The 24,827-nt window shown below is 54.5% G+C and overlaps 1 protein-coding gene across 7 annotated transcripts in view; it reads right to left on the bottom strand.

Moving 5' to 3' along the window:
• Window positions 1-217: 217 nt before the first annotated feature.
• SEPTIN9 (septin 9) overlaps window positions 218-24,827 on the bottom strand; it is a 153,146-nt gene continuing 128,536 nt past the window's right edge. For 6 of the 7 annotated variants that reach the window (XM_049812147.1, XM_049812144.1, XM_049812149.1 and 3 more), the window contains 9 exons: window positions 20,979-21,170; window positions 16,752-16,880; window positions 16,276-16,357; window positions 15,275-15,412; window positions 8,526-8,643; window positions 5,947-6,042; window positions 4,950-5,046; window positions 3,370-3,421; window positions 218-2,478 (listed from right to left, as the gene is read on the bottom strand). In XM_049812147.1, coding sequence (XP_049668104.1) covers window positions 2,343-2,478; window positions 3,370-3,421; window positions 4,950-5,046; window positions 5,947-6,042; window positions 8,526-8,643; window positions 15,275-15,412; window positions 16,276-16,357; window positions 16,752-16,880; window positions 20,979-21,170 — 1,040 coding nt within the window. In that variant the 3' untranslated portion in view covers window positions 218-2,342. The remainder of the gene's footprint in view (window positions 2,479-3,369; window positions 3,422-4,949; window positions 5,047-5,946; window positions 6,043-8,525; window positions 8,644-15,274; window positions 15,413-16,275; window positions 16,358-16,751; window positions 16,881-20,978; window positions 21,171-24,827) is intronic. The other variant, XM_049812145.1, reaches the window with a different exon arrangement.

Below are 24,827 nucleotides of genomic sequence, written 5' to 3'. Positions count from 1 at the left end.
ACTCAGCACCAGCAGCTCCAGCATTTTGTAGAGTACCTGGGGCAGATATCTGAAGTAGGAAGAGTTAAGGGGGTTAGGAATAAATAAAACATTCACCCCAAAATGAACAGAGCACAGCAGCTCTGGAGCTGGACTCTCCCATCACCCACAGCCCTGCGGGGTCCGTGCAGTAACAATCACACCGTGGCTGGGAACAGACATTTCCAAACAAGCCTCCTTCTATTTGCATTCGAAACATTTATTTTGGGAAATACATATTAAACACTATTATTTATACAAAAATGGACTAAATTTGTCATAATGCTTATAACCCCCAAAAGGCCATTTTAATAGATCTGGATGAAGTTTTTTTTTTATTGTATTATTTTTTTTTCTTCCAAAAAAAATAATCAGGTTACAAAGGAGAAAGCGGCGTGTCTTGCTTGGCCCAGCTTGAGATATCAACTAGAGGAAAAAAAAAAAGTTTAAGATGACATTTGCGGAAGTGCCTCACATAAGAGATTTTTCTCCCCATTCATATTTTTTTAACACTTGAAATATATATATTTTTTCAGTTAATACACTTTTTTTGGTTTTGTTTTTGCTAAAATATAGCAAGTCAGCAAGTAGATAGATGTTCTTCCCCAACAGCTCTGTTGTGCTGTTGCGGGGGAGGGAACATGAGTTAAGGGGGGAGAGCGGATTCTCCTTGCGATGCACCTCCTCGCACGTACCCCTTTGGCTACTGGGGGGGACACACGTGGGGAGCCCCTGCAAACCCTCCGCTGAGCAACGTCATCTGGGCATCCCCACAAAGCCGAGAGCAACCTCCTCCTTCCTCCTGGTCACCTGTGCTGAAGAAGGTGGCTCTGCCCCCCGCGGAGACAGTTGGGTGGGCTCTGCAGGTGCCTTCCAGTGCTAGAGGATGGGACACGCTGCCATTTTAGTATGTGTCGTCCCCCCGCCCCCCCTCCCCAAAAGGGTGATTTGCAGAAAGTTTTATCCCTTAGAGAGGATACGGAGACTGACAGAGCGGACAACAGGAAGGCAAGCGGAGCTGGGGTGGGGGGGCAGGACTGCAGAGCTCCGCTCCAGGACCACCCGCTCCTGTGTCACGGCATTATTTAACTGACCCCCTTGCAGGGTATTATTTACTGGAGATTCATTGAAGGAGGAGGTGCGGGGGAGGGGGGGGGGAGCAGGGGGGGGCCATGGGGCACAGCACCCACAAACACCACTCCAGCCTTCCACACAGCTGCAGGGCTCAGTCCGCTCATGCACAGCGCCCTTGCACAAGGGCTAGCAAAACAGAGGAGCGTGTTACGTGGACACACGTCACACAGGGGATCCAAAAAATAAAAAAAAAAATAATTAAAAAAATACCCAACAGCCTCCTCTGACGTAGGGAAAAGCCCGGGAATCACAAGGGTCAGACAGGACAACCCTCTGCCTCCTCCCACCGCTTTGTAGAGACGTTCCACTCTCAGCCCCCTTTGGACAAACATACTCCAAACCTTCAGTGGAAAAAAACCCCACCCAACTGAATGAAAAATAAATATACAAGTGTTCCCAGGTCATCAGCCACATCTGTGGTCCAAGGGAGAGGGAAAAGGAGTCTCTACAAAGTGTCGCAGGCCTTTTGCAGGCTGCAAAGACAGACAAGGCAAGCCCTCCCTCCTCTCTCCCCCACTATTGCAAGGTAACAGTCTGAAAAGGCACTTCTCCCAAAGCAGGTCGCTCTGCCTGGCCGGGGGTCGGTGACAGGCAAGGTGACACCTCAACACTCCCAGTTTATTGCATGTAGGAAGGGTAGAGGGGTTGGGTTGTGGGCTGGTGGGTCCCGGAGGGCTGCAGAGGGCTCAGAGGAGGCGGCAGGAGACAAGGGATGGCACCGTCTTGCTCTCTTCATACCACCGTACCTTTCTTCCGAAGGCTACATTCACCTGGAGGAACCCTTGCCTTCAATGGACGGAGAAGAGCCTCTGCATAGAGAGGCAGGCAGGGCTCTTGGGGACACCCCAACCCCACCGGCCTTGTGGATCTGCTCCCCTGAGCTCAGCTGTCAGGCCAGCAGTGGGGACCAGCAAGAGCCCGACCTCAGCGGGGGGGACGGTCCCCAGCCCAGGGTTGCTGGACCAGGGCCTGAGAAGAAAACTCATGCCACAAAGCGGGGGGGGACGAGCGGTCGCCCCACTCCGCACGACAGAGACGGCATCTGGTTATTTGGTCAGTTAACATTGGCGGGGGGTTTGGGGGGGTGGGGGAAGAGGGACAGTGGCAGAGGATTTATATAAAAATAAAGGGGGAAGAGGGGAGAAATAGCGAGCGTGAGCGAGCAAGGTCCTGGCTACAGAGCGAGACGGTTACATTTCGTTAGCCACCAGCTCTTTGTCGGTCACGCCGTTGGAGAGCGAGCTCTGGCCCTCGTTCAGCCTCTTGACCCTGTAGGCTTCGAAGTGGATGTTGCTGGTAATATCCTTTATGTTCTGCATGTGTGTCCTGTGGGAAAGGGAGACAGGGGCAATCGCACCTCACTGGGTGCAGGTTCGGCCAGCCCAGCCTCTGCCACCCCAACCCTTGCACCCCCCCAACCTCTGCTTTCATACTTCCCCTCCAGCCCAAATCTCCCCTCTTGCTTTACTGCTTAACAATAGCTTTAGGGCACAGGAGGGAAGTAAAGGCAATCACGGGCAGTCAGGACCAGAAGCCTTCACTGGTACCAACAGCCTGTGCTTGGGTACGCAGGAGCCCTGGCTGTATAACACCTACCCGGGAAGACCCCAGTCCTGCAAGTCTCTGGGATCAGGTTTGTAGCCCCACACAACTCTCTGCCAGCAACAGCTCACAAGTGTGCAGAGTTTATCTTGCAGCCAAATTTAGGAGGAGCCCAATTCCCCCTCTGGGAAGCCAAAGGGGCTCAGCCTCCCATTCCCCTGCAGCAGGGATGCCTCTTTCAAGAGGGACCGGTGATTGCCCAGACCCCGCAATGGCACGATCCTGGGACACAGGGGGGTGATGTCTTCAGGCTGGGGGTAGGACCCGGGGCTGGTGAGGGATCACTAAAGCCAAAAGGCTTCCCAGCTGCTTGCAGGTGAGCTGGAGCCACACTGCACGCTGCCAGCAGTCTTGGGAGTCTGTCCTGACCCATCCACTGCTCCTCTCCTCCCTTAACTCAGCACCATAGCTGAGAAAAGCCCCCTGAAGTCACGTCCCATCGAGTGGGGTCACCCATCGGTGAGGGGCTGCAGCATTGCAGCAGGCTGGGAGGGGATGGAGAGAGGGAGGAGCAGAGCGAAGCAGCGGCTGCATCAAGCTGGGCCAGGCTCTCCCCTTTCTTTGGATGCCACCTGGTGACCAAAGGCTACAGGGACAGGGCACAGTCCTACCAACCTGATGAGGAGGTCCCGCAGGTAGGCGAACTCACAGTGTGTCGTGTTCTCCACTGGTAGAAAGAGAGAGAAACCCATCAGTCTGCACCCACGGCATGAGTACGGCAACCACGCGGGGTAAGGAGGACCCTGTGGGGCTTCACTAGTGTGCGGAGGGCCGAGACGGGGACTTACCCCAGGGGCTATACGGTGCAGGACTTGAGAGTCCTCTTTGCTGCTGTAAGGTTGGTACCCAGGTACCTGCCCCAGCTCAGCACGACCCGCTGGCTGGTGAGGTCTGACTGAGCATTCCCAGTCCCTTCCAACCATGTCCCACCAAGCAAGGGAGCTCTCAGCAGCATCTTCCAGCGCAAAGCCCCCTTCGGACAAACACAAGCTTAAGCGGGCCCCAAACAAGGCAGGGAAAGGGACAGGGCAAGCTTTGCAGCGAGCGCCAGGCATGTCTCCATTGAAGCGTTTGCCATGAGCATCCTGCGGCATCCCCGGCACGTCAGTGACTGTGCTGCCCGGGCTGCCGGTGCTGTGGAAGGACACGATCTCTTGCTGACAAAGGCTGCTGCTGTCTGAACAGGGCTTGGAGCAAGCAAGAGTGTTTGCAAGAGGGAAAAATCAAGGGGTGTTACTCTACCACAATTAGTCTGACAGCTTGCAGTTTACCAGGCATTTGAATTTAGAGGATCAACTCCCTTTTTTTATTTTTATTTTTTTTTTTACCCAAACAGGCTTGTACATCATGCAGGAATGGCAAGACAACAAATAGCACTGTTGTGCAAAAGCTGCCCGTGGCCATGGCTGGGTCCTGGAATCTCCCTGTGCTGAAGGCAGATGCCACATGCAGACTGCAAGTGGTTTAATGAATCCCAGCAAACTCAGAGCTTCCAGGGACAGAGCACAAGAGGGCAGCAGAGCTTTAAAATACACTGATTTTCCTGGCATCTTTGTTAAACCATCCCTCAACACAGGATTCCTATTAAAAACTCATAAATGAGAGAAACCTATGAAATGAAGGGGGGCAAGATAACAGGGGTGGCACTGGAGATGTGCCAGTTGGCTGCCAGAAACCAGGGACAGGGAAACATGTAGATGGGGCTGGAGCCAGGAGCTTTCATCTAGCCTTTAGACCATGAGTTAAAATGGGGGAGAAAAAAGGAAGATGCCTATGGGATGAAAATTGAAGAGGGAAGAGGTCCCACAAGGGCACCAACCAAATGCATGGTGGAGGGTACAGATGCCAGGGGAAGGCTCTAATCTGGGCTTGAGATACAGAGATATCACCTGTGCGCCCTTAAATCCAGCCATCAGACGTTTAACTGTGCGACAAGCAGAAGCCAGGGCACAAGACACCCAGAAGTGTCCCCTTTGGCACTCAGCAGCTCCCTGAGCCGCACAAAGGCCCAGGACCTCAGCGCAGGAGCATTGGCCAAGGTGTTACCAGTCCTCAAACACCAGAGAAGTGATTTTCTTTGGAGGGGCAGAGAAGCACTATATACACCTCGACTTCTACTGCTGGTTTTGGACCTCATCAGCTTCTGTCAGGGCAGGGAGATGGGCTCAGGAGGTAGGGAAACAAGGACAAGGTACCTTCAATGGTGCCCCACTTGGTCTTCCTTCCAAGGATTCTTCTTCCATTAACCTGGTACTCCTGGTCACTGCCCACCACTGCAAACGGGATCATTTCCTGAGGAAAGAGAAAAACAAGGCTATGTTTTCCTCCTGAAAATGGGTCAGGAAACCAAGCCAGCAAGCAAAGTCCTACACCAAGCTGCTTTCAGGAGAGTTTCATGGGATCAGCTGGTCTGTCCCTGATGCTCCTGAGCAGCATTGCCTGCCAGGGACTGCAGGCAGCCCAGGACCTGGGCAGCAGCATATGTCACACACGTACCCAGTCCAAAACCAGTATAAAACCAGCCCAAAACCAGTCTAGCCCATCACCCGATTGGCAGGGTCCAGCATACAGCCAGGGCAAAGTTACCATGAAGCTTCCCCAGCATCTAGCAACTGTGGCTCGGTCATTTCCTGATCCAAGGTGGTGTCTTTGTACTTATAGTCCCTGAAAGACATTTTTCTTCCTTGAATTTGTCCAATCCACTCTTTTGAGCCAAAAAACTGTTAGCTACTTCCTATAGCAAGGAACCGACAGCCACGAAAACAGAGCAGCCTATGGGCAAATTGCCTCCCAGTGCCAGGAAGGCTGCTGCCCTAGCCAGGGATGGGCTGACACCAGTATTCCCTGTGCCTGGGGCAGGGCAAGGGGGCATGGGACCTCCCTGCCCACTGGTTGCCGAGGGTGCCTTTGAGGAACTGGGCTGGTGTAAAAAGCAGCAACATGGACAGGAGAGGACACCTTCCCCAGGTACTTTCCTCACCCTCTTTCTGTCTCTGCTCTGAGCTCTGGCAGGATCCTTGGTCCTGGGTGGATCCCAGGACCCAGGTCCTGGGCAGACCCTCTGGACAGGGGCACAGCAGCTTTGGAAAGAAAATAGAGGCACTTTGCAAGCGACGCCCCCCAGGACATTACCAGAACCCGGAGCTGCAGGACCCATCCAAACACATCCAACCCGCAACACCATGCACTAACCCTGAATTTCTCATTCACTAGCCGATCTTCAGAGTCTTCATCAAACTCCTTCTGAGGATACACATCAATCCCATTGGCAAGGAGATCAGCCATTATCTAGGGGTGAAGAGCAGAGGAACACATGAAGGAGACAAGGGCAGAGGAGCTGCACTCCCACCATGGCAGCAGCTCCCAGCCAACCCAAGAGGCTCTCGTGAGCAATGCCCACAGGTCACAGCAACGCCCAGCAGCAACATCTTCCCTCTCCATCCTAAACACTGCCCACCCTGGGGAGAGATACCTGTGTTTAACTGCTACACACCTACCAAGCGCTTGCTCTGCAATCTCTGAAAGAACCTGGTGCTAAGACACGCATCAGGCTGAGAGAGATGAAGTTATATGAGTTGGGCGTTGCTTTGGGATTGAAAAAGACAATAAGACAATACAAGCTGCACCAAGCAAAGGGGAATGTAGCTTCCAGGCACGTAACCCAAAGTTAAGAAGTTGCGTTCTGTTGTCTGCTTATGCTCCTTGGAAAAGGAGTCACGGCAGCGCCTGATCCGAGGGGACAGGGAAACAGACAGCTTGGAAGAGCAGCCTCTAAGGATATTGCCTCTGTGAAAGGGGAAGAGATGCTGAAATCTGATTCCTGGGTGGAGGCTCAGCTCAGGGGAGCACGAAGGATCAGCCTTCTCCAACAAAGCTGCAAACCCAAACCTAGCCTGCGCACCCGCTCCCATCACTTCCTATGGCAATAAACTCTCTGTCAGCCCTACGTTGCAGGCTGGCAAAGGAAGTGGATCCAGCCCAAAGAAACCCCCCCCAGCCCGCCTCCCACCCCCCAGCCAAACCCACTCACTATTTTTAGGGGAACAACCCAACAAAGCCAACTCCATAAGGCATTGGAGACCGTTCCCCTAACTCAGTGCAGTGCTGGCATTAACCTAGGTAGCCTGCAGCCAGGCTGGTGCTTCACCATCGCCTGTCCACCCCGATCCACACCCAAAAACCTATAGCCTCTCGGAACCAGCTACACACCTACATGCAGATGGAGCTCTGCTTTTTGCACACGGGCACGCTGGAGCACAGGGAAAGGGTCCCAGCCCGTGCCCACCTGGACTGATTACCTGCCCTCTCATTTGCACCAGCAGATCTGGAGCTGTGAGTGTAAGGAGGGCGACCCCTTGCAGAAGGGGCACTGAACACATGCCATGTGGCTACGTGTTCTCCCTCCATCTGGAAGGATTTTGGGGGTCTGGTTACAATCAGGAATGTAATTAGAGATAGGGCAAGCTCATCCTGCGTCAAGCCGGTGCACAGTGGGTGAGCCAGGCGGTCTCCCCATGGTCTTGCATTACACAAGGATGGTATCAGTGGCTGAGAGTGCCCAGGTGACATTTTAGGTCATTTAGAGCCAAGCAGCCACCCGCAGACACCCGGATACATGCACTCATAACCTCTGAACAGAGCCAGCAGTCTGCAAAAGCCACTGCAGAAAGCAGATGTGGCACCGTGAACTCACCTCCCCATCCTCCCACACCAGCTCCTCGCAGATCTCCATGTAAACAGGCTGACATACTGATCGAGCCCAGCCTGGATTACCTCTTGGCTCCATTTCCTGCCATCCTCTAGCTCACTGCTAAGAGAACTGCTTGCAGAGTTTGGATTCAGCCCCAAAATCAGACTGGATATTCCAGTGCTGGATCCTGCTCATCAAGAACTGGGAAGACACTGGTGCAGGAAGGGGTGGCTCATCCTCTTCTGCACAGAGGCATCGAACAACCCCTGGCTAATGTGCCATCTTCTCCATAACCAGTGGAGGTGGCCCCTAAACCTGCCCTTTTGGCAAGACCCCCTTTCCCTTCGCTTCGCTTCACTTCCCTGCAATTCAGACTCACAGACCAACGAGCTTGGTGGCTTGCTTACTTCCACAGGGAATGCTGAGGCCATCATGCCTGCAGCCACATCCATCAGCTACACGAACAGATTTATAGCCCCTTACTGAACCCCAAAGCGGGGCATGTTTGCCTCTCGGCAGCACCAGGCGTGCATGGAGGAAAGCCCATGCCTTGCTGTGGATTCAGACAGCCCCTCCTCAGCTCCCCACTGCCAGCTCCCGACCAAGGTGATCAAAGGGAATTTCATGCCTTGCTTCCCCCATAAATCTTGCCCAGCTGAGCTCAGCAAACCCCCACATTTTTTCTGCCTGGTTCCTGTATCAGTGCATGGTGCTGCCCAGGATGGGTTTCCAGCCTCTACGTGCAGCACCATCTACCTTCCAAAATAACAGAAACCAGCCTGAAAATAGCAACAACAAAGGAGGCAGGAGAAACAGGCCCCGAGACTTACAGCTCGAAACTTATCCTGCACTGACAAAGATCCAAGAGAAACACCAGGAACTGCTTGGAGCGCAGGCCTTTCCTCTGGCCACGTGGGATCGCTCAGAGCTGCAGCCGGAGGAATGCGCTGGGCTCCTGGCCAGCAGCTCGCCTTCCCAGCCCGGCCGGGGGAAGGCAGGGGGAGCTGGGGAAGGGGGAAAGGGGCAGGAGGGGATGGGAGACAAGAGATGGGAGCCCAGATAAGAGCCGCCAGCCCCTTACCCTTTGTTTGAAGTAGTCCCTCTCCTCCAGCGTTAATGTGTCGGCTTTTGCAATCACAGGGACGATGTTGACCACTTTGCTCAGGCGTTTCATGAATTCGATATCTAGCGGTCGGAGCCTGCAAAATAGAGCAGAAAAAAGGGGATTCGTGCACTGATAGTGAGGTGAGGTCTGCTGCAATGCCCCCCCCTTCCTCCCCCCAGAGAGGGGGCATTTGAAGACTAGGCACAGAGGGGGAATCGGCTTCCTTTCAGATAGAACAAATAAAGACATTTTCTTAAAAGCACAACAGCATGCGTCCGTCTCAGAGGTGGTTTGCAGACAAACACTTAAAATGTTTCCCTTTCAAAGCACCCTGCTATCACCCACAGATCCTCACAAAGCCCCGTGAAGTGAGACAGGGCTTTTATCTTTGTGTGGATGCTTGGCTGCAGAGGACTGAGGGAACTTGCCCAAAGCTACGCGCATCCTTGGTGAAGCGAGGATGAGAACATGGGTGATGCTGGCTGCAGGGCCAGCCTGCCCGCGATGTACCAATCAAACTGGGGAGAGACCATGGAGCAAAGACTCCTCCAGCCCTGTGCAAGCTGTCATCCACTGTCACCCACCATCCAGGGACAGCATGACATGGAAATGGCCACAGGTGACTATTCTGGCTCCCACTCCCTCCTGTGCTGAGCACCAGCCCACTGTTGAGCACGAGCCAGGACTGCATCTCGCATCCGTCGGTTGGGATTAAAAAAGGCTCCGCTAATTCTCCAGGGGCTCCCGCGGCACAGAAGAGATGCCGCTTGTTCCAGAGGGCAAAAAAGGTCAGAAAATCTCTACGATGAAAGTCTCAGCAGAGGAAAGTTGCAGAGATTGCATAACCCCAATGATCTGCCCCTTGGGAAATCTCTTCCTGCTAAAGCTCCTGCTGACAGCACGGATGTGACCTCCGGTGCCGCGCTGTTCCGTGTTCCGCAGTCCAGCTGCAGACAGTGATGATGGTGCCTGGCTGTGACCCTCCCTGGCTCCTCACTCCTCCCTGAAGGTGTTTTTACTGCTGGGAGTTCCTAAGCCAGCTAGAGGAAAGCCCTCCTTTGGACACCTCCAATTGCTGCAGGTGCCCCTCGGTGGCTCTGGAGGTGACGGGGACACATACCCATGCAGGACAGTTGAGCAGATGTTACCTTGAAAAAGGAAACCTGGAGGTCCCGGTGGACACCAGGGTACAGGAACACTTTTGAGGTGCTCATGCATTAAGGAGCCTGTTTGAAACGAGCCCTTGCTGAAAGCACACAGGGAAGGGGCAGGAAGGTCATTGCTAGAGCCCCAGAAGCAAAGGGACAACTCTGCTGCTCATACATCCTCATGACCCCTGGTCATGGCATGTGCCAGCAGGACACGACCCAACTCATCTTTGATGAATCTGGCGCAGAGAGAGGTGAAGTCAACTTTTGGAGGAGCCGTAGGCTTCAGTGGTAGACCTGGGGCCAAGAACGAGACCTCCCCAAGGGCAGTCCAGCCCTGTGCCACAAACCAGAGGCCCATGGCAACAGAGAAGAAACCAGAATAAATGGGATGGTGACTTAAAATGCCCAGGTGCAAGCAGGCACCCAGCAGGAGCCCTGCATGTGGAGCATGGAGCATGAAACGTGGAGCAGAGCAGAGCGCTCAGGGAGAAGATGGCCAAGAGAGCACCTACTGCCAGCAGCTCAAGCCAAAGCCCACCATGACCTTCTTGGGCCCTATGAAGGGCTCAGAGACCCCTGCAGACCCAGCACAGCTCCTGCAAACCCAGCAAGAGTCACACACATGCGAAGGGGAAGGGGCTGATCCTGCACCTTGGCAGTCACCAAGCAGCATCCCCATCCTGCGAGGCCACCCCTGCCTGGCTCCAGCACCAAGGGAGGGACATCCAGCCCTGAAGAGACCTGCTCAACTCCAGCTGATCCAAAACTGGCAGCTCGAGGCTGCTCCGGCGCAGCCAGCACTGGTGACCCAGCCGAGCCCTTCCCTGGTCAAACCCACTCCTCTCCCAGGGATCAGGCTGGACCGTGCCGGGTGGACCTTCTCCTTGCACACTAACGGCACACATCACCCAGAGCACGTCGTTAGCATGCGGACAAACGAGTTCCTAACACAAACTCAGGAGTCACAGATCACCCTGGGCCCCAGGAAAGAAAGAGTTTGGCTATTAAAAAAAAAAGAAAAGAAAAAAACACAAGGAAACCCCCACGGACACATCTAAGCAGACTTGCTGCTGGCAAACATTGTTTGGAGTTCTGCATAATGTGTTTCCCAGACCTCCAAGGAAGTAATGCAGTTATGCTCCTTTCCCAGCAGACTTCTTTCCCCTCCTCTCTCTTTGCTATTTTTCAAACAATTTTTCCCCTCTAAAAGCCTCTTCCCTACTGAGACTGTGTTCCTGCCTCTTTCATCAGCTTTTCTTTTAGAATGAAGACCAGGATGCATATGTAGCCGATGCAGATGAATTCACAATCAGTCAGATATTTGAATTTTAGCTCGACTGACACATAACAGCCCTGTTACGGAGCCCTCACTGATATTCAGAGGATGCCAGCAGTGAGCCTGAGAGCAGGAGGCAGAGCCAGAACCAGCCCACACCCCTGCCTGTGTCCACCAGCATCCATGCAGGCGCAGCGACTGTGTCCCACACCGGTCTGCACCCAAAGCCAGAAGAGCCCAAGGCACCTTTGACAAGACTTTCTGCTCTGATGTGCTTCTGCAAGTGCCTCGTCGATGGAGGTCACCTCCCATGGGTCCCTCCCTGCACCATCCTGGAGACCAAGAAGGGAACCAACGGACTCCCCAGAAGAGCAAATTGTATGTATTTAGGGTATTTTGCAAGTTTCTAGATATTCTACCAATTCCTGCTGGGTAGCCCCCCCAAAACTTAAGTACTTAAAACAAAGTGATTCTTCTCACTAAGAACAAGACCTGTCACTAGAGGTCATGTTCATGTGAAGACACCAAAGAAGAACAAATGGCTTAAGGCGATCATGAGCGCACAGAGCTTGGTTTACACCAATAGCCCTGTACAGACCCAGGCAGATGCGGCCAAGGTCACGATAGGGCAAGCCCAAACCTAATTCCCCTTAAACTCCTGCTGTGAGGCACAGCCCAGGACAGCAGGGATTTCTACTGGTATCTGCTGGGACCAGTTTTGGTGTTTAACCACCACCATCCCGTGACAAGCCACAGGCACAGCAGTGCTGGCCTCTGCCGTGTATCCGAACTTGGTTGACCTGCACAAAACATCGATGCCAGCACCTAGTGAGGATTAGCACTCTGACTGAAACCCTTATATATACAAATATGCAAAACAGTAAGAGAAAGCGAGTTATTTCGTTTCAGGTGCACGCAATCTGCTCCAAGCAGATCATGAAAGAGAGGGTAGAGCTCAAGAAAAAAGAGCATCTGTTTTCTTCCCCTTCTCCAAATGGTCCCCAATATTATTAACTTGCAACTAGACACATACATACTTTGAGCTTTGCTGGATGGGGATGGAGAAGCTCCAAGTGGAGTGGATGGGCTGGCACAGGAGCTGCAGAAGGGGCTCCAGCCCACCCTGGATGGTGCTGGTTGCTTCTCCATCCCCTCTTGCTATGGGGCTGGGGAAAGCAGTGCAGCTGGGTACACGTTATGGTGGCTGGGCATGTGTTATCGTGGCTGGGCAAGCGTTATTTCTGCATTGCCCGCAGCCACCATGCACAGACGGGATCTAAGCAGAGGCTCATTCCTGCCGGTTCCCTTGAAATGCCATTATAGGAATCAAAATTCACGGCGAACTGCAAAGTTATTTCCTTTTGGTTGTGCCCCAGATCAAACTAGCAGCAAGAATTTGAGCCGTGCGTTAAGCAAACACCAGTGAACACCCGTCAGCCTGCTCGAGGGACCTGGTAGGCACCCGAGAGGGGCAGCTAGAGGGGAAAGCAGCAGTGGGTGGCAGCCTGTCAGCCAACAGCTCTGGTACCGGCAGAAAAGGGGCTGCCAAGGCCAGGGCAGTGTTTCAGAGTCCCGTTTCAGAGCCGAGCGGTGCTTCACAGGGGTCACAGCTGAGATATTTATTGGGTGGCTTGCGCGGCTGCAGCCAAAAGCCCCTGCCAGCACGTTACTTAGTCTTCGCAAACATGGTTTTACGGGAGTGTTACAAGAAGGACAGGGTGTGTGCGAACTAGATGGGTTGCAAAGCCTGCCCTGAACTCCCTGCAAAGGGAGACAGCAGCGGAAACTTCTCTGCCGATTAACCCTTGAGCTGCACAGATGGGAGGGCCAGACTGAAACAGAGCCAAGCAATCCTCCACTCCAGCCTCTGAATCTGTGCACCTGGTTAACTTTGCTTCCCCCCCGCCCCCCCCTCCCCTTTTTATTTAAGAAAAAAGCAAGCTCTCGCCCAATGACCTGCCAGGCTTAGCCCTGGCTGCCTGCAGCGTCCATGTGCCAGGGAAGGGATGCCGAGTCCTGTGCCGTGCCCATCCACGTAAGCAGGGAGGGACAGACGGACGCAAGTCACTGCTGCTTTGGCTGCGTCACACGGTGAAGGCAGCAGCTCCCTGAAGGCAACACAAACAAGTCCCGTGCAAGCACTATCCCAGGACACATGGCACCAAGGATGCCGGGATGGGAAGTGACATGGGGAGCACGCCGATGGTGCCACGTGGGCATGGTGGGGTCCTCCACAGCTGGGTGCACATGTCCCTAGTGCAGGTCCCTGCAGCTCTACAAGCCACTGCCCTTGCCAGCCGTGCTCCCCACTGTCTCCCAGAGAAGCCAGAGGCACTGCCGCAAGAACCTCGATGCCCTTCCCATACCCTTCTGCAAGGGACCACAGACTGCCTGCTTCGGCGGGGGCACGAACCTCCACTCAACCTCGTGCAACCATGCCATGCCATGGCCTCCCACACCCTTGTCCTCCAAAATGGATCCTCTGCTACCAGCAGCTCCACCCAGCAGGAGAGGTGGCCACACCATCCATTTGTGTCCACGGACCACAGGCAGCACTGGGAAAAGCTCGTCCGTGATGATGAGAAACATAACTTGGGCTTGACAAGGGAGCAGAAAGGAAACCCACCGCCTGCTCAAGCTCTCAGAGAAGTAAAATTTCCCACCAGCTTCTCCCTCCCGGTGGGGTCTGTCCGCCTTCACTCATTCCTCAGCTTATCTCCGTCCCGCGAAAGGAGGGGACACGCGAGCCAGAGGCCGGCTCTGACACCAGGGCAGGAAAGAGCAGCCCCAGAGCCACGGCCGGGGAGCAAGCGCCAGCCCCAGCCGGGCTATCAGGCTACGGGGAAGGAGGATCAGTGCAGGGCTCAGCAACAATGGCCTCCAACTGCCGGGCTTGCTCGGATATTGGAAACACATGTTCGCTGGAGAGAAAGAAAAAAAGCAGCTGAATATCCACACAATTGCTGTTAGCCGGCGGGTGAGAGAAACCAGAGCGCACGGCTGGAGAGGCTCCGCTGGGGGACACGGGGACGGGGCTCCCCACCACTGCCTGCGTGGCCCAGGAAGGGCAGCTGCCACCACCCAAAATCTGCAGTCTCTGTGCAGGTCAGGTATCTGCAGGGTATAAGTATCGGACATGCTTTGAAGAGTTAAACACCCAAAGCAATGAGAAAAAGCTTGAGTGTAGCTAGCGCTGCAACGCTCGACCTGCCGAGGCAGGGTCTGCAGATCAGGGCAGAGATAAGCGGGACCAACATGCTAGACTGGCCTAAAAATGTCATCTCCCTTTGAAACATTTTCTGCTTTATCGTATTAAACCAGAAACGTTTCTTTGGCCCCTCTGCTCCCAATTGACAGCCGGTTACACAAGAAGAGCATAACTGGCCCATGCAGTCATTTTATTCCAGTGAAGGATGCATTTTTGGTCTACCCACTGACAGAAGCAAAACAAAGTCTTTTCTATTGGAATAAATCTCTACATGGGGAAAAGGAAAAGGCTGACATTAATACAGTGCTGGCGGCTTAAGTTTACTTTTTGAAAACAGACCCAAAAAAATCCCCACGCAGACAGAGCCAGGAGTGGAAGGAATTGACAAAAATCAAAAGGAAACTTAGGTCTCGTTTTATGTTGTGATACTTTAAGTCACATTTTTCAAGACACTTTAAGCGCCCCAGATTTTCACTCCAGGCTGTGTGCCTAGGAAAAAAAAAAAAAAGAAAAAAAATAGAGTGAGATCTGGGCCTTTGATGCTGTCGCTTGAGAAGTGCCAGAGCCAGGAGAGCTCCATGCTGAATAAACTGCATCCCACTTGCAGACTAGTCAAACAACCTAGAAAATATCCTTACAGGGTGAGGGTGTTCGCTCCCTCAGTAGCATGAGAAAAACCAGCTTCTCCCGTTACAAAGGCAGGGGCACAGAGAAAAAACTTAATGTTCTGTTTGCAAAAGCAGCCTTTCTGTCCAATTTGGGAGCTCAGTGACTGATGTCCATCCTCAGTCAAGCACAGACAATGCGACCAAAGCAAAGCAAGCAGCTTACTGGAGCTCAGGGAGGCTTTGGTGGCCCCTCGGAAGAGGAAACGCCATGTTTCTCTGCGGTACAGCAGCTCTGCTGTGTTATTGAGAAGGGTCCAGACGCTGCAGCCCTAGGAAGGACAGCTTCACGCTGTCCTCAAGCTCCTCAAGTCCCCAGGAAACACGGGGGGATCCCAAGGACAACCCTGATGGCTGAGCTGCCCGAGACCGAATGCAGGAGAGGGAAGCCCCGAGGGTGTAAGCAAGGACAGCAGGGTACGTACGAGTGGCCAGTGGCTGGGATGAAGTATATACAGCAGTGCACCCGCGTGTCGGGAATCCGCTTCTTCCGGTTAATGTTGATTTCCTCCTGCAGGTACTTCTCGTACTGGTCGTTGATGAACTTCATGATGGGCTGCCAGCTGCAGAGAGAGAGAGGAACATGGGACTATGGGTTTGTGTGAGGGATCTGGACCACCCTGAACCTCCTGCCTGGCCTGGCCGTGTGAAGCAGAGCCCGCCGAGCCAGGGACACTCAGCATCTTACAGAATCCCAGAAAACAAACGAAACAAAACACACTCACACGGGGAATGTTTTAGTTCCTGTAAGCTCCCATTCATACAGCAACTGCAGGCGGCAGGGAAATCACAAACCTCCCGCGTTCACCGCTTGGCAACTCCACGCACTGCAGGAGGAGGGGATTTACTGGCTGGTTTAGACAAGCAAGTGCCTAAAAATTCCTTCCTTCTCTCCTCCCGGACCCAGCTGCTGAGCAGGGCAGGGCCAGGAGCATCCTTTGGCTCCTTGCACGGCGTCATGGCACAGGAGCAAGAGCAGCATCAAACCGCACAAGCTCAGCCCAGCTCGTAGCGAGGAGAAGGCACCTGCCATCGGCCAGCCAGGCCGGCCTTGTCTCAGCCCAGGGGGGCCATCCTGCACAGCCAGCCGCTGTCCCAGGGACTCCTGGCAGAGTTCAGCCTTCAGAGCCACATGAGCGAGGTCCAGGGACTGGCCACGCTGGCACACAGCTGCTCCCGGCCGCAAACAAAGGTTGTCTCATGCCCGGAACAGCAGGATGTTTGTGGGCTCTCACAGGGTCCAGGATCAACCCCAGGGAGCATGGTACCGCGCTGCCGCCCACAACAACCCTCTCCCCTGCTCCCCATGGAGCATGGGTGGCGCAGGACCAGGCTACGGCCCTCGGCACCAGCTCCGGGTCAGGATGCTCCAGGGCTCAGCCGCCTTCCCTCTGCACCGGTCCCCGCGTCAGCGCAGCCAGCTCACCAGTTCTCGTTGTTGATATGGTCTCCAAAGCCCGGGGTGTCGATGACCGTCAGCTTCATGCGAACCCCCTTCTCTTCTATCTCTGAAATGGAGAGGAAAGCCAGTACGTGAGGCAAGCGTCGATGAGCACTCTGGCCAAGCCCACCCTCCCAAAATCAGCTGGAGGTGGAGCTTTCTCCCAGGGGAGAAATGCACCTTCACAGCTTCTAACAGGCACAAATCAGCCCTCCAAAGGGATGCAGCACCACCTCTGCCCTGAAATGCCACCTCCCGTGGCCACCTCACTTGTTCCCTTCCACCACAATTAAGTCAATTCTGGTGGATAAAGAAAGCAAGCACCTCTGGATGGTAAAAGCCCCTTCAGAGAGATGAGAGTGGAGGTTTAGTGGAGGTCCACAACCCCCACAAGCCCCCAGAGACATGAGGCAGAGCAGGACCAAAAGCCAAAGCACCAGGTGGGATCTGCAGAACCTCACCGTGAGTGATGGATTTGATTTCAATGGTCTTGGGGATCCGCTCTTCAGAAGTCGGCTGTACAGATTTCCGGCTGATTTTGGATTTGAAGAGGGTGTTGATTAACGTGGATTTCCCCAAGCCGCTCTGACCTGGAAAAGAGCGGGATAAACCACAGTCGGCACTCACTTGTTTCCGGACTATTTTTTCAGGGGCCAGGGGATGGGGATGCTGACAGACTCCGCCTGTACCGGATCGGTGGGAGGGAGGTAAGAGGGGCAGCTGTTTCTCTCCAGCCTCCCCAACTCAAGAAGCTCGAGTCCATCCTCGGAAGGAAGGAGGATGCTGTGGGCAGCAAGCACCTTCCCTGGCTCCAAAGCCAAAGGCTTGCTGGGAGTGAGCAGGTCAAGAACTGGTTCCTTCCATCCGGCCGAAATCACAGCAATCCCAAGGACAGGCAGACACTGTCGGGGATGTGTTAAGGGCTGCAGTGATACTCAGCAGCCCTGAAGAAGTGCACGGGGACCAGGGAACCCCAGGAAGGAGCATCCTGACACATCTGTGCCTTTACCCTCCTGCAGCCTCCCCTGCCCAGCTCCACAGGGAAGACTTAGGAGGAGCTTGGCAAGCCCTTAGTTGGACAGCATTAACAGCAGCAACAATCTTCCAAACCTCAGCCCTGCAGCATCCACTGCTGCTTCCCTGCTGGACTGGCTTTTGCAATTGGACCAGCTGGATGCACAGATCCCTTTAAGCAGGTCTCAGCCAGGAACTCCTCTGAGTCCCACAAACAACATCCCAGGAAGCACATCAGATTCCGCAACTTCAGAAAAAACAGCTTTTAGAGAGAAGCATTTTCGTGCTTTATATCCCAGAGCTGAGGCCAATCTGTGCAGAAAGGACACCAGCAGCTCTCAGGTCTCCAGAGCAGTTGCCCCATGAGCTTGGAGAACAATTTTTCCAGAGCAAAGAAAACAGAGGAGCTCCACAAAACCCAGGGAACAGATGCTTGGCTTCAGAGCAGATGTTCTGTGCCCCCTGCAATCACTGCAGAGCTCCTGCACACACCATGGGGGCCCCTTCAGCCCCATTCTGCTGAGCCACATTGCAGCCAGCTATCATGGCACCGCTGCCAGCGTGTCCCTAGCACCACAGAGTCTCTCTAAGCATAGAGTCAGCAAGGGTTTGTTTCCCCTACATCCTCCATGGCCCTGAACCATCCAGGCTGCCAAAGGCACCCAACACTAAGGCAACGGTAGGGTCAACCAGCACATCAGCACTGGGCATCACCTCCTGGCCAGCCTGCTCCCTGATCGAACAGCAAGTTAGAACTGAGTTTGCAGCACTACCGGTGGCACGCTGCAATCCAGCACAGGAAAAATCTGTTTGCCAGCCACTATCACAGCTGGGTTGTAGAAGAAACACATGGACCAGGCTGGGGTCAGGTGCTCCCGGTCCTTTGCTGCCTGAAAACACGCAGGGCCAAGCGCAAACAGGTCTGGAGCTGCGAATGCAGACAGTCAAAGCGAAGCTCTCATTGCACTGCTCATCATTAAACAGAGCACGTGGGGAGAGGGGGAAAGCGGGGCGACACACTGCCTGAGTTCCTGGCAGTCCATCTCGGCGTTCCTGCCTGTCCAAGCTGCCAGAGCCGCACTGCCTGGAAAGACACTAGAGGCGAGAGCCGCCGGCTGCCATGGATGCGATGTCCCGTTCTGAACTGCGGCCGCAGGCTGACCTCGCCGAGCGACGGATGCGGCTGCACCCCAGGGACCCGACAGCCCCGGCGCAGGCGGCTGAGCGCAGGGCAGACCCACTCCCACCTCCCCTGGTTTGCAGGCCAGCACGTTTCCCTGAGCCGAAATCAGGCAGGGAAAGTGTGTCTGAGCCTCAGCAGTCCTCTCCTTCCAGCTGTTCTGCACCAAAAACTGAAAAGAAGATGTGCTTTGGGGTTTTTTTTAAGCTTAGACCTTTTTTCTCATCTCCACAGCCTTAGAGGACACAGGGCTAAGCTGATCTTAGCCTGAACACAGGGCTAAGCTGATCTCAGCCTGAAGCCCCCTCTCAGAGCTTCGGTCAGGCTGGCGAAATCCTTTTGAACAGGGACCCTGGTACAGAGGGCAGAGGATTTTCAAAAAGGCCCATCACAAGGAGACGGTGTGGGCAGTGAACCCCCACTGGCAGTGGTGCTCAAGTCCCTCCTCCCTCCCCTCATCTCCCGCCTGTAAAACAGGGATTGCAGCGATTTCAATGCAAGGACTCGCAGCTTAGACTGGATGGGAATAAGGAAGCTAAACTAATCCCTAGAAGCCTAACCATCCCCTAGAGAAACGCAGCAGGATGAGGACTAGCTGCTGCCTCCCAGCCTCAGCAGAGCACCTCCTCCCCGAGGGCACCCCGTGAGGTGCTGCTCCTCCCGCATCCCTCCCCACGTCTTCTGGGAGGGCCAGAGCTCGGCTTGTTTATGCTGCCACGAATTCCCCAGCCTGTAAACAGTCAGCCCAGAGCCTGCCAAGGAGAAGAACAATGTTTTCCAGCTGCGCTGCAGCACAGGCTTTCATACCACACACAGCGCTGCCAAGGCAAAGCCGGGCCCTTTCCTCAACATCCCTCCGCATCTGCAAAGCAGAAAGCCAAGGCGCTGCCACGGCACAGACTGCTCGCAAAGGGATGGGAGCCTCTTCTGGCAGGGAAATGAGGGCTCAGCTCATGCAATCTCACTTGGAGACTCTCAGGATCAGTGCTGCTGCGATCCCTCTGCCCCACTGGCAGGAAAGAGCTGCGCTTGTTAAAAACCTTGCAAGAACTGGTTCTGCAGTGACCAGCTTTGCAGCGATCTGCCAGCCTGGGGAGCCCTCCCCATCGATCAATTTGTGTATGAGAATATCAAAATGAGGAAGGCAGAGCATCAGCAGAGCTCGTTGGGAAGCTACAGCACGCTAATATCTTTTACAGAATTAGCACACTCTGGATCAGGCCCTCCCGTAACCCCAGGAAGCCCCCCCAGGGCTGCGGGGGCTCCTACCCCAGGGGCATCCCTGCACAAACCTGCAGCCCTACACAACTCCTTGCAGGAGGAAGCGGGATGGCATGGCTCCACCACCATGCCATGGGCCATGGCCTCGGCTTTACTCTTCTCATCGCCCTGCACCTCCCCTGGGAGATTCAGGCAGGGAGAGCTGCTGCCTGCACAGCCCAGCCCTGGGGAGCGCAGCCCAGCTCATGCAAGGGGCTCCAGCGGCCACGCCAGACACTGACAGCTGGAAAAAAGCAGAAAAGGCTTATTTCTTTTCCATTTTCCCCTTACACAGTGTCTCACAGTGCCCACCCAGCTCTCTGGCTATTCCCAGCATTTTGCTGGTGAGCAGCCAGTGCAGTCCCTGGCACCAGGAGCCCAGGGGCTGCAGGAGTGCAGACCCCCCCCAGCAGAAGCTGGAGCCAGAGCAGTGGCGATTCAGCCGGTGGTCTCTAGCTGAAATAAATCTCCTTCGTTCCATCCACCCTGCAGCCTCAGAAAGCTAATGAACAGGATCTTGTAGGCAGCAGGATTTGGACACACAACCTTCCAGCCTTTCCACCCTGCATGCGGGTACCCTCTGGCATGCTCTCATTCCCCCCTGTGCCACATTGCAGGTCCCCAAAGGAGCCACTGGTAGCAGAAGCCACTCAAGCCCAATGACCCAGCTATGCAAACCCCTCTTGCTGGTCTTTATTCCCACCAGTAAATCACACGTGGCATTTCTTCCCTGGTACTTGCAGCGTGGCTGCCTGAGCTGCACAGCACAATACAAGAAAACTCACAAGCAGGAATTTTACCCAAATTTCTGGAAATACTAGCAAAAATTAGGGCTCTGGTATACCAGCAGCAGTGCAACCCCTTGAGCCCTGGCGTGCTTTCTGACTGCTCAAACCAGTGCAAGGCTCCCAGGAGAGCAGACAAGAGAACTAGCTCTCTGCAAGGCTTCGGTGAGTCCTAATACCCCTCGAGGTGTTCCCCTCCAGGATGTGCCTATGGGTAATGCACCCCAAGACGTGGGAAGACGCACAGGACCACAGGCCAAGTCACGTTGACAGCTTTAACAACAGCTGAATTCAAGCCAGCTCCTTGGGAGCGGGTTTGCTGACCCCTAAGGCAGAGACCCCAATGCTGAGCCCGAGCTGCTGCTCCCAAGGAGAGGACAAACATCGTCACAGAACAAAAACAACTCGCTAAGCACGTTGCAGGCAGCTGGCGTGGAGGGAAAACTCACCCACGACCATGATGTTGAACTCAAACCCCTGCTTCATGGCTTTCCGTCTCATCTGCTCCAGGATGGCATCTATCCCCACATAGCCGAAGTCCGCAGCCGGTTTCTCCGGCCGTGTCGGCACCGCCTGCTTGGGGCCGGCATCCCGTGGGGCGTCCGTCATGTTGGGTGCGTGGCTGGGAACTGTCTCTGGACCTGCAGAGGCAAAGAGAGGGTGGTCAGGGGTGGCAGGCACTGCTGAGCACACTGGGATGCTGTTCCTGGCAGGGAATGAAAGGAGCTGCCTGTTCCATCTGAAACAGAAATAAAGCACTTGCAGGGACTCAGGGAACCAGGAGGCTAAGAGGGAGGAGGCATGTGGGATCTTCCTTCACCTGTAATTACATTAAATTTGGGATTCCCCTTCTTAACTTACTGGATTCACCTTGATCCCTGCCCACATCCCTAAGCCTGCCGCAGCAAAGGGATGCTGCTATGGGGGGAGTAGGCACACCAGGTCCCACAAGCAGCTGATCTGCCACCACGGAGCAGGACACAGCACTGAGAAAGTCCTCGGTACAAGTCCGTGAGTTTTTTTAGTGAGTGACGAAGGCTTTTAGCAACACAGCCCTGTGCCCAGGCACTGCTTGCAGAGCTACACAGCCTGCCCGCTCCTCCGTACCACTGTAATTACAGTGCTATGCAGACTGCTGGCATGAATGCCTCACAGCCACGTTTCGGGGAACTGGATGGCTTTGCAGACACAGAAAAGTCCTCAGCATCCACTGACACGTGCCCTCCTCAAGCTCCAGCTGATGCAGCTCAGGGGCTGCCTGCCCCAGCTTGTAGAAAACCCAAAACTTAACACATTTGCATCAAAACGGGTCGCGCCAGACAACACCCACACAGCCACAAAACTTTCATGATTCTGCTCTAATTCTGCCAATATCGACCCGAGGAACCCAAATCCTTCAGCTTCCCACAGAGTTAGGGCGCTCATCTCTCCTGCAAGACAGCTCCAGGTTAGCAAAGCGTTTCAGGAGAAGCAACCATACACCTACTGCCTCATGTAACACCTTCATAACAAAAATTGGGCAACCATCCACTCGCCCAGGCACCAGGCAGGACCATCTGCCACCAGGAAGGACAAACTGCCCCTGATGTGCTACCGGGCGATGCAGTCTGCTCCTACGCTGCCCCAGCTGCTCCTCGTCTCCTGTAGTGGGCACAGCAAATATCCTGAAGGCAGAGCATGCACAAGGTCAGCCTGCTCTTTGCAAGCTCCTGGAGGTATCAGCCATGCACGGCAAGCTGCTCTGATGCAGGCACGGAGAGGCAGGTTTTAGGAAAACACACTTCTGAGAGCTGTCCCCAGCCCAAGCTGCTGCTGATCGATGCCTGGGTCCCTGCAACCACCAGCCTAAGCACGCATTTTATTTTTGTTAAGCTTTTTGCAACGCTTATTTATTATTTTTTATTATTTATTATATTATTGTTATTAATAAAAACATTGTTATTTGCAAAGGACTTACTGCAAAGTCCTCATTCTCATTCCTTCAAACAGGAATATGGCTCTCAGCATATCTCCTCACCCCACTGTTATTTCTGGCCTTTGATGAGGTGCTGCCTGGTTTTCTCTCCCTCCCTGCATCCCAAGGGATTTGTCTGGAGAAGCGTGGCTGGTCCAAAGAGGCTTCTCCAAACACAAGTCCATCACACCGTCTCCTCTGGTGACAGGCAGGAGCCTCAGGAGCAGTGTCAAGCCAGAGCCTGACGGGGTCTGCAAGGCAGAAGCGCTCGTTTCCTGCAAGCACAGCGTGCTTCCACGTGCTCAAATGCAGGCCAAGCAGAAAAAAATAATAAAAATAATATGGCTGTGCAGACCAGGGTTACTCACAGAGCTGCTAGAGAGCAAACGTGCCATAGCTGACACACGTGGTAGCAACATGCTCCTCCCCAGCCTTGCACTGGGTACACGCGGATTCAGGCTCTTGCGCAGCTGGCAACGTGATGCTGCGCTGCTCCTTGCAAAGCCGACCGGCCCGGCGTGTCTGAGGTCTTGCTGCAGATCCCAAATTAGCCCCGTTCCAAAATGGCAAGGCCAAAAGTGGAAAAAAATCCCTACATACCAGTAGAAAAAAAAAAAAAAAGACTAAATCACATGGAAAATATGCTGCCAGCAGCAGCAGCGCTGGGTTATGCAACAGCTTTAACTCCTGCAGGCATCGCTTGCACGCACGGGACAGAGCCCAAAGCACGCTGGCCCCACGGGATGGGATGGCAGCCTGGGAAATTGGTGCAGATAAGGTCCAGCAGCGTGCACAGAGAAATCAAGAAATTAAACAAATTGAGCAGAAAGCCACCCTCCACTTGCAATAAGGGCCAGGAGCACCTCCAGCACCTCCTGGCTGCTGATCATCTATCGAGCTCTGCTAACAACAAGCCGGCAGTGAGCAGAAGGGGCTGACCCCCTCCCAGGGCAGGGGGACATGCAGGCAAACCTGTCCCCAGCATGGGGAACAGATGCTACATGATGCCTCGCCATGTTGTTTTCAGTGCGAGGAGGGCTCGGGACTCCCCAGCCCCCAGCAAGACAAAAGCCACAGGAAGCACGGGGCAATGGCAGGCAGCGGTTTCTCACCACGGAGCACGCAGGCGCCCTGCCACTCGAGCAGCACAGCCGGCAACGCAGCCCACGCTGCTTCGGCTGGCCTTTGGGGAAAAAATGATTTAAAGGACATTTTCTTCTAACACCTGGCTGCTGTTTGGGGAAAAAAAATAAAATAAAAATCAATATATTGCAACTAAGAGTGGCTGCAGGACAGCTGGGATGCAAAGACACAAATGCCCCGGCGGCACCAGCAGACCCCCAAGGGAAAGGCTGCAACCCAGACCCTCACTTTTATTTAGCTTCCCAGCACTGAGCTGGTCTTTTCTTAGCATCCCAGCATCCCGCTTGGCTCCAAGGGGTTTGTGCCAGCAGAGGCAGGATGGGTCCAAGCCGCAGGACCACTCCACGGCACAAGCACATGGGGATGCTTTGCCGGGTGGCGGGGCGCACTCCTGTCAGGCACTCGTCTAAAATAGAAAGATCCTAGAAATAAATTAGAGCAGAAGCCTGGGACACGCCACGGGCAGATCCTGTACTTGTTTGACACGTTGTGCTCTCTGCGGGGACAGCGCCAAACCTGCGGCACTCTCGGTGCCAGCATCACCGAGCCAACCCTTCCAGGGCACTGCAAGGAGGGATGGATTAATAAACACCCAATACTGTCAGAAATTCCCGATTGCCACCGAGTCCCTGGCGACAAGAGCAGGATCAGACTTTATGCACCATTGCTTCACCAGTGCCACCATAACACGGCTGCTTGTCCCTCCCACGGGGAGGGAGGCTGGGGAAGCGTGCGGGCTGCTCGCTTTGCTGATGGGGGCAGAGAGCCCAGACCCTGCAGCTCCCTCCAGCTTGCGTGTTCCTGAGTAAACATGATGCACGTGGGAACACATGCTTGTGCCATATTTAGACCTCCTCTGCCAGGAAAACCCCCTCTACGTGGGCACGGGAGATGTCGAAACCGAGCGGGAACAGACCCACAGCTCCAGCCCGGGAGCCAGGCTGACTCAGGACAGCTGCTCCAAACTTGATTTTGCCAAAGACTCCGGGCTGTTGCGCTGTAATTGATGCACGTCAGGCATGAGCCAAACTCAACATCTGCGAAACAGCAGATGAAAGGCACCCCACGGGGAGGGGAGCCCCAGGGAACCCCCCGGGGAGCCCCCCGCTCCTCCAGCCAGCTGGACGCCGTGTGCGGGCGGTCCTGGGATGGGCTTTGCGAAATGCTGCTGGTGAGGGGCTGCCAGCAAACCAAGGGCTTA

The sequence above is a fragment of the Accipiter gentilis genome, chromosome 10, assembly GCF_929443795.1.
Source record: "Accipiter gentilis chromosome 10, bAccGen1.1, whole genome shotgun sequence".
Lineage (NCBI taxonomy): Eukaryota > Metazoa > Chordata > Aves > Accipitriformes > Accipitridae > Astur > Astur gentilis.
This window is presented reverse-complemented; position numbering and strand designations above follow the sequence as displayed.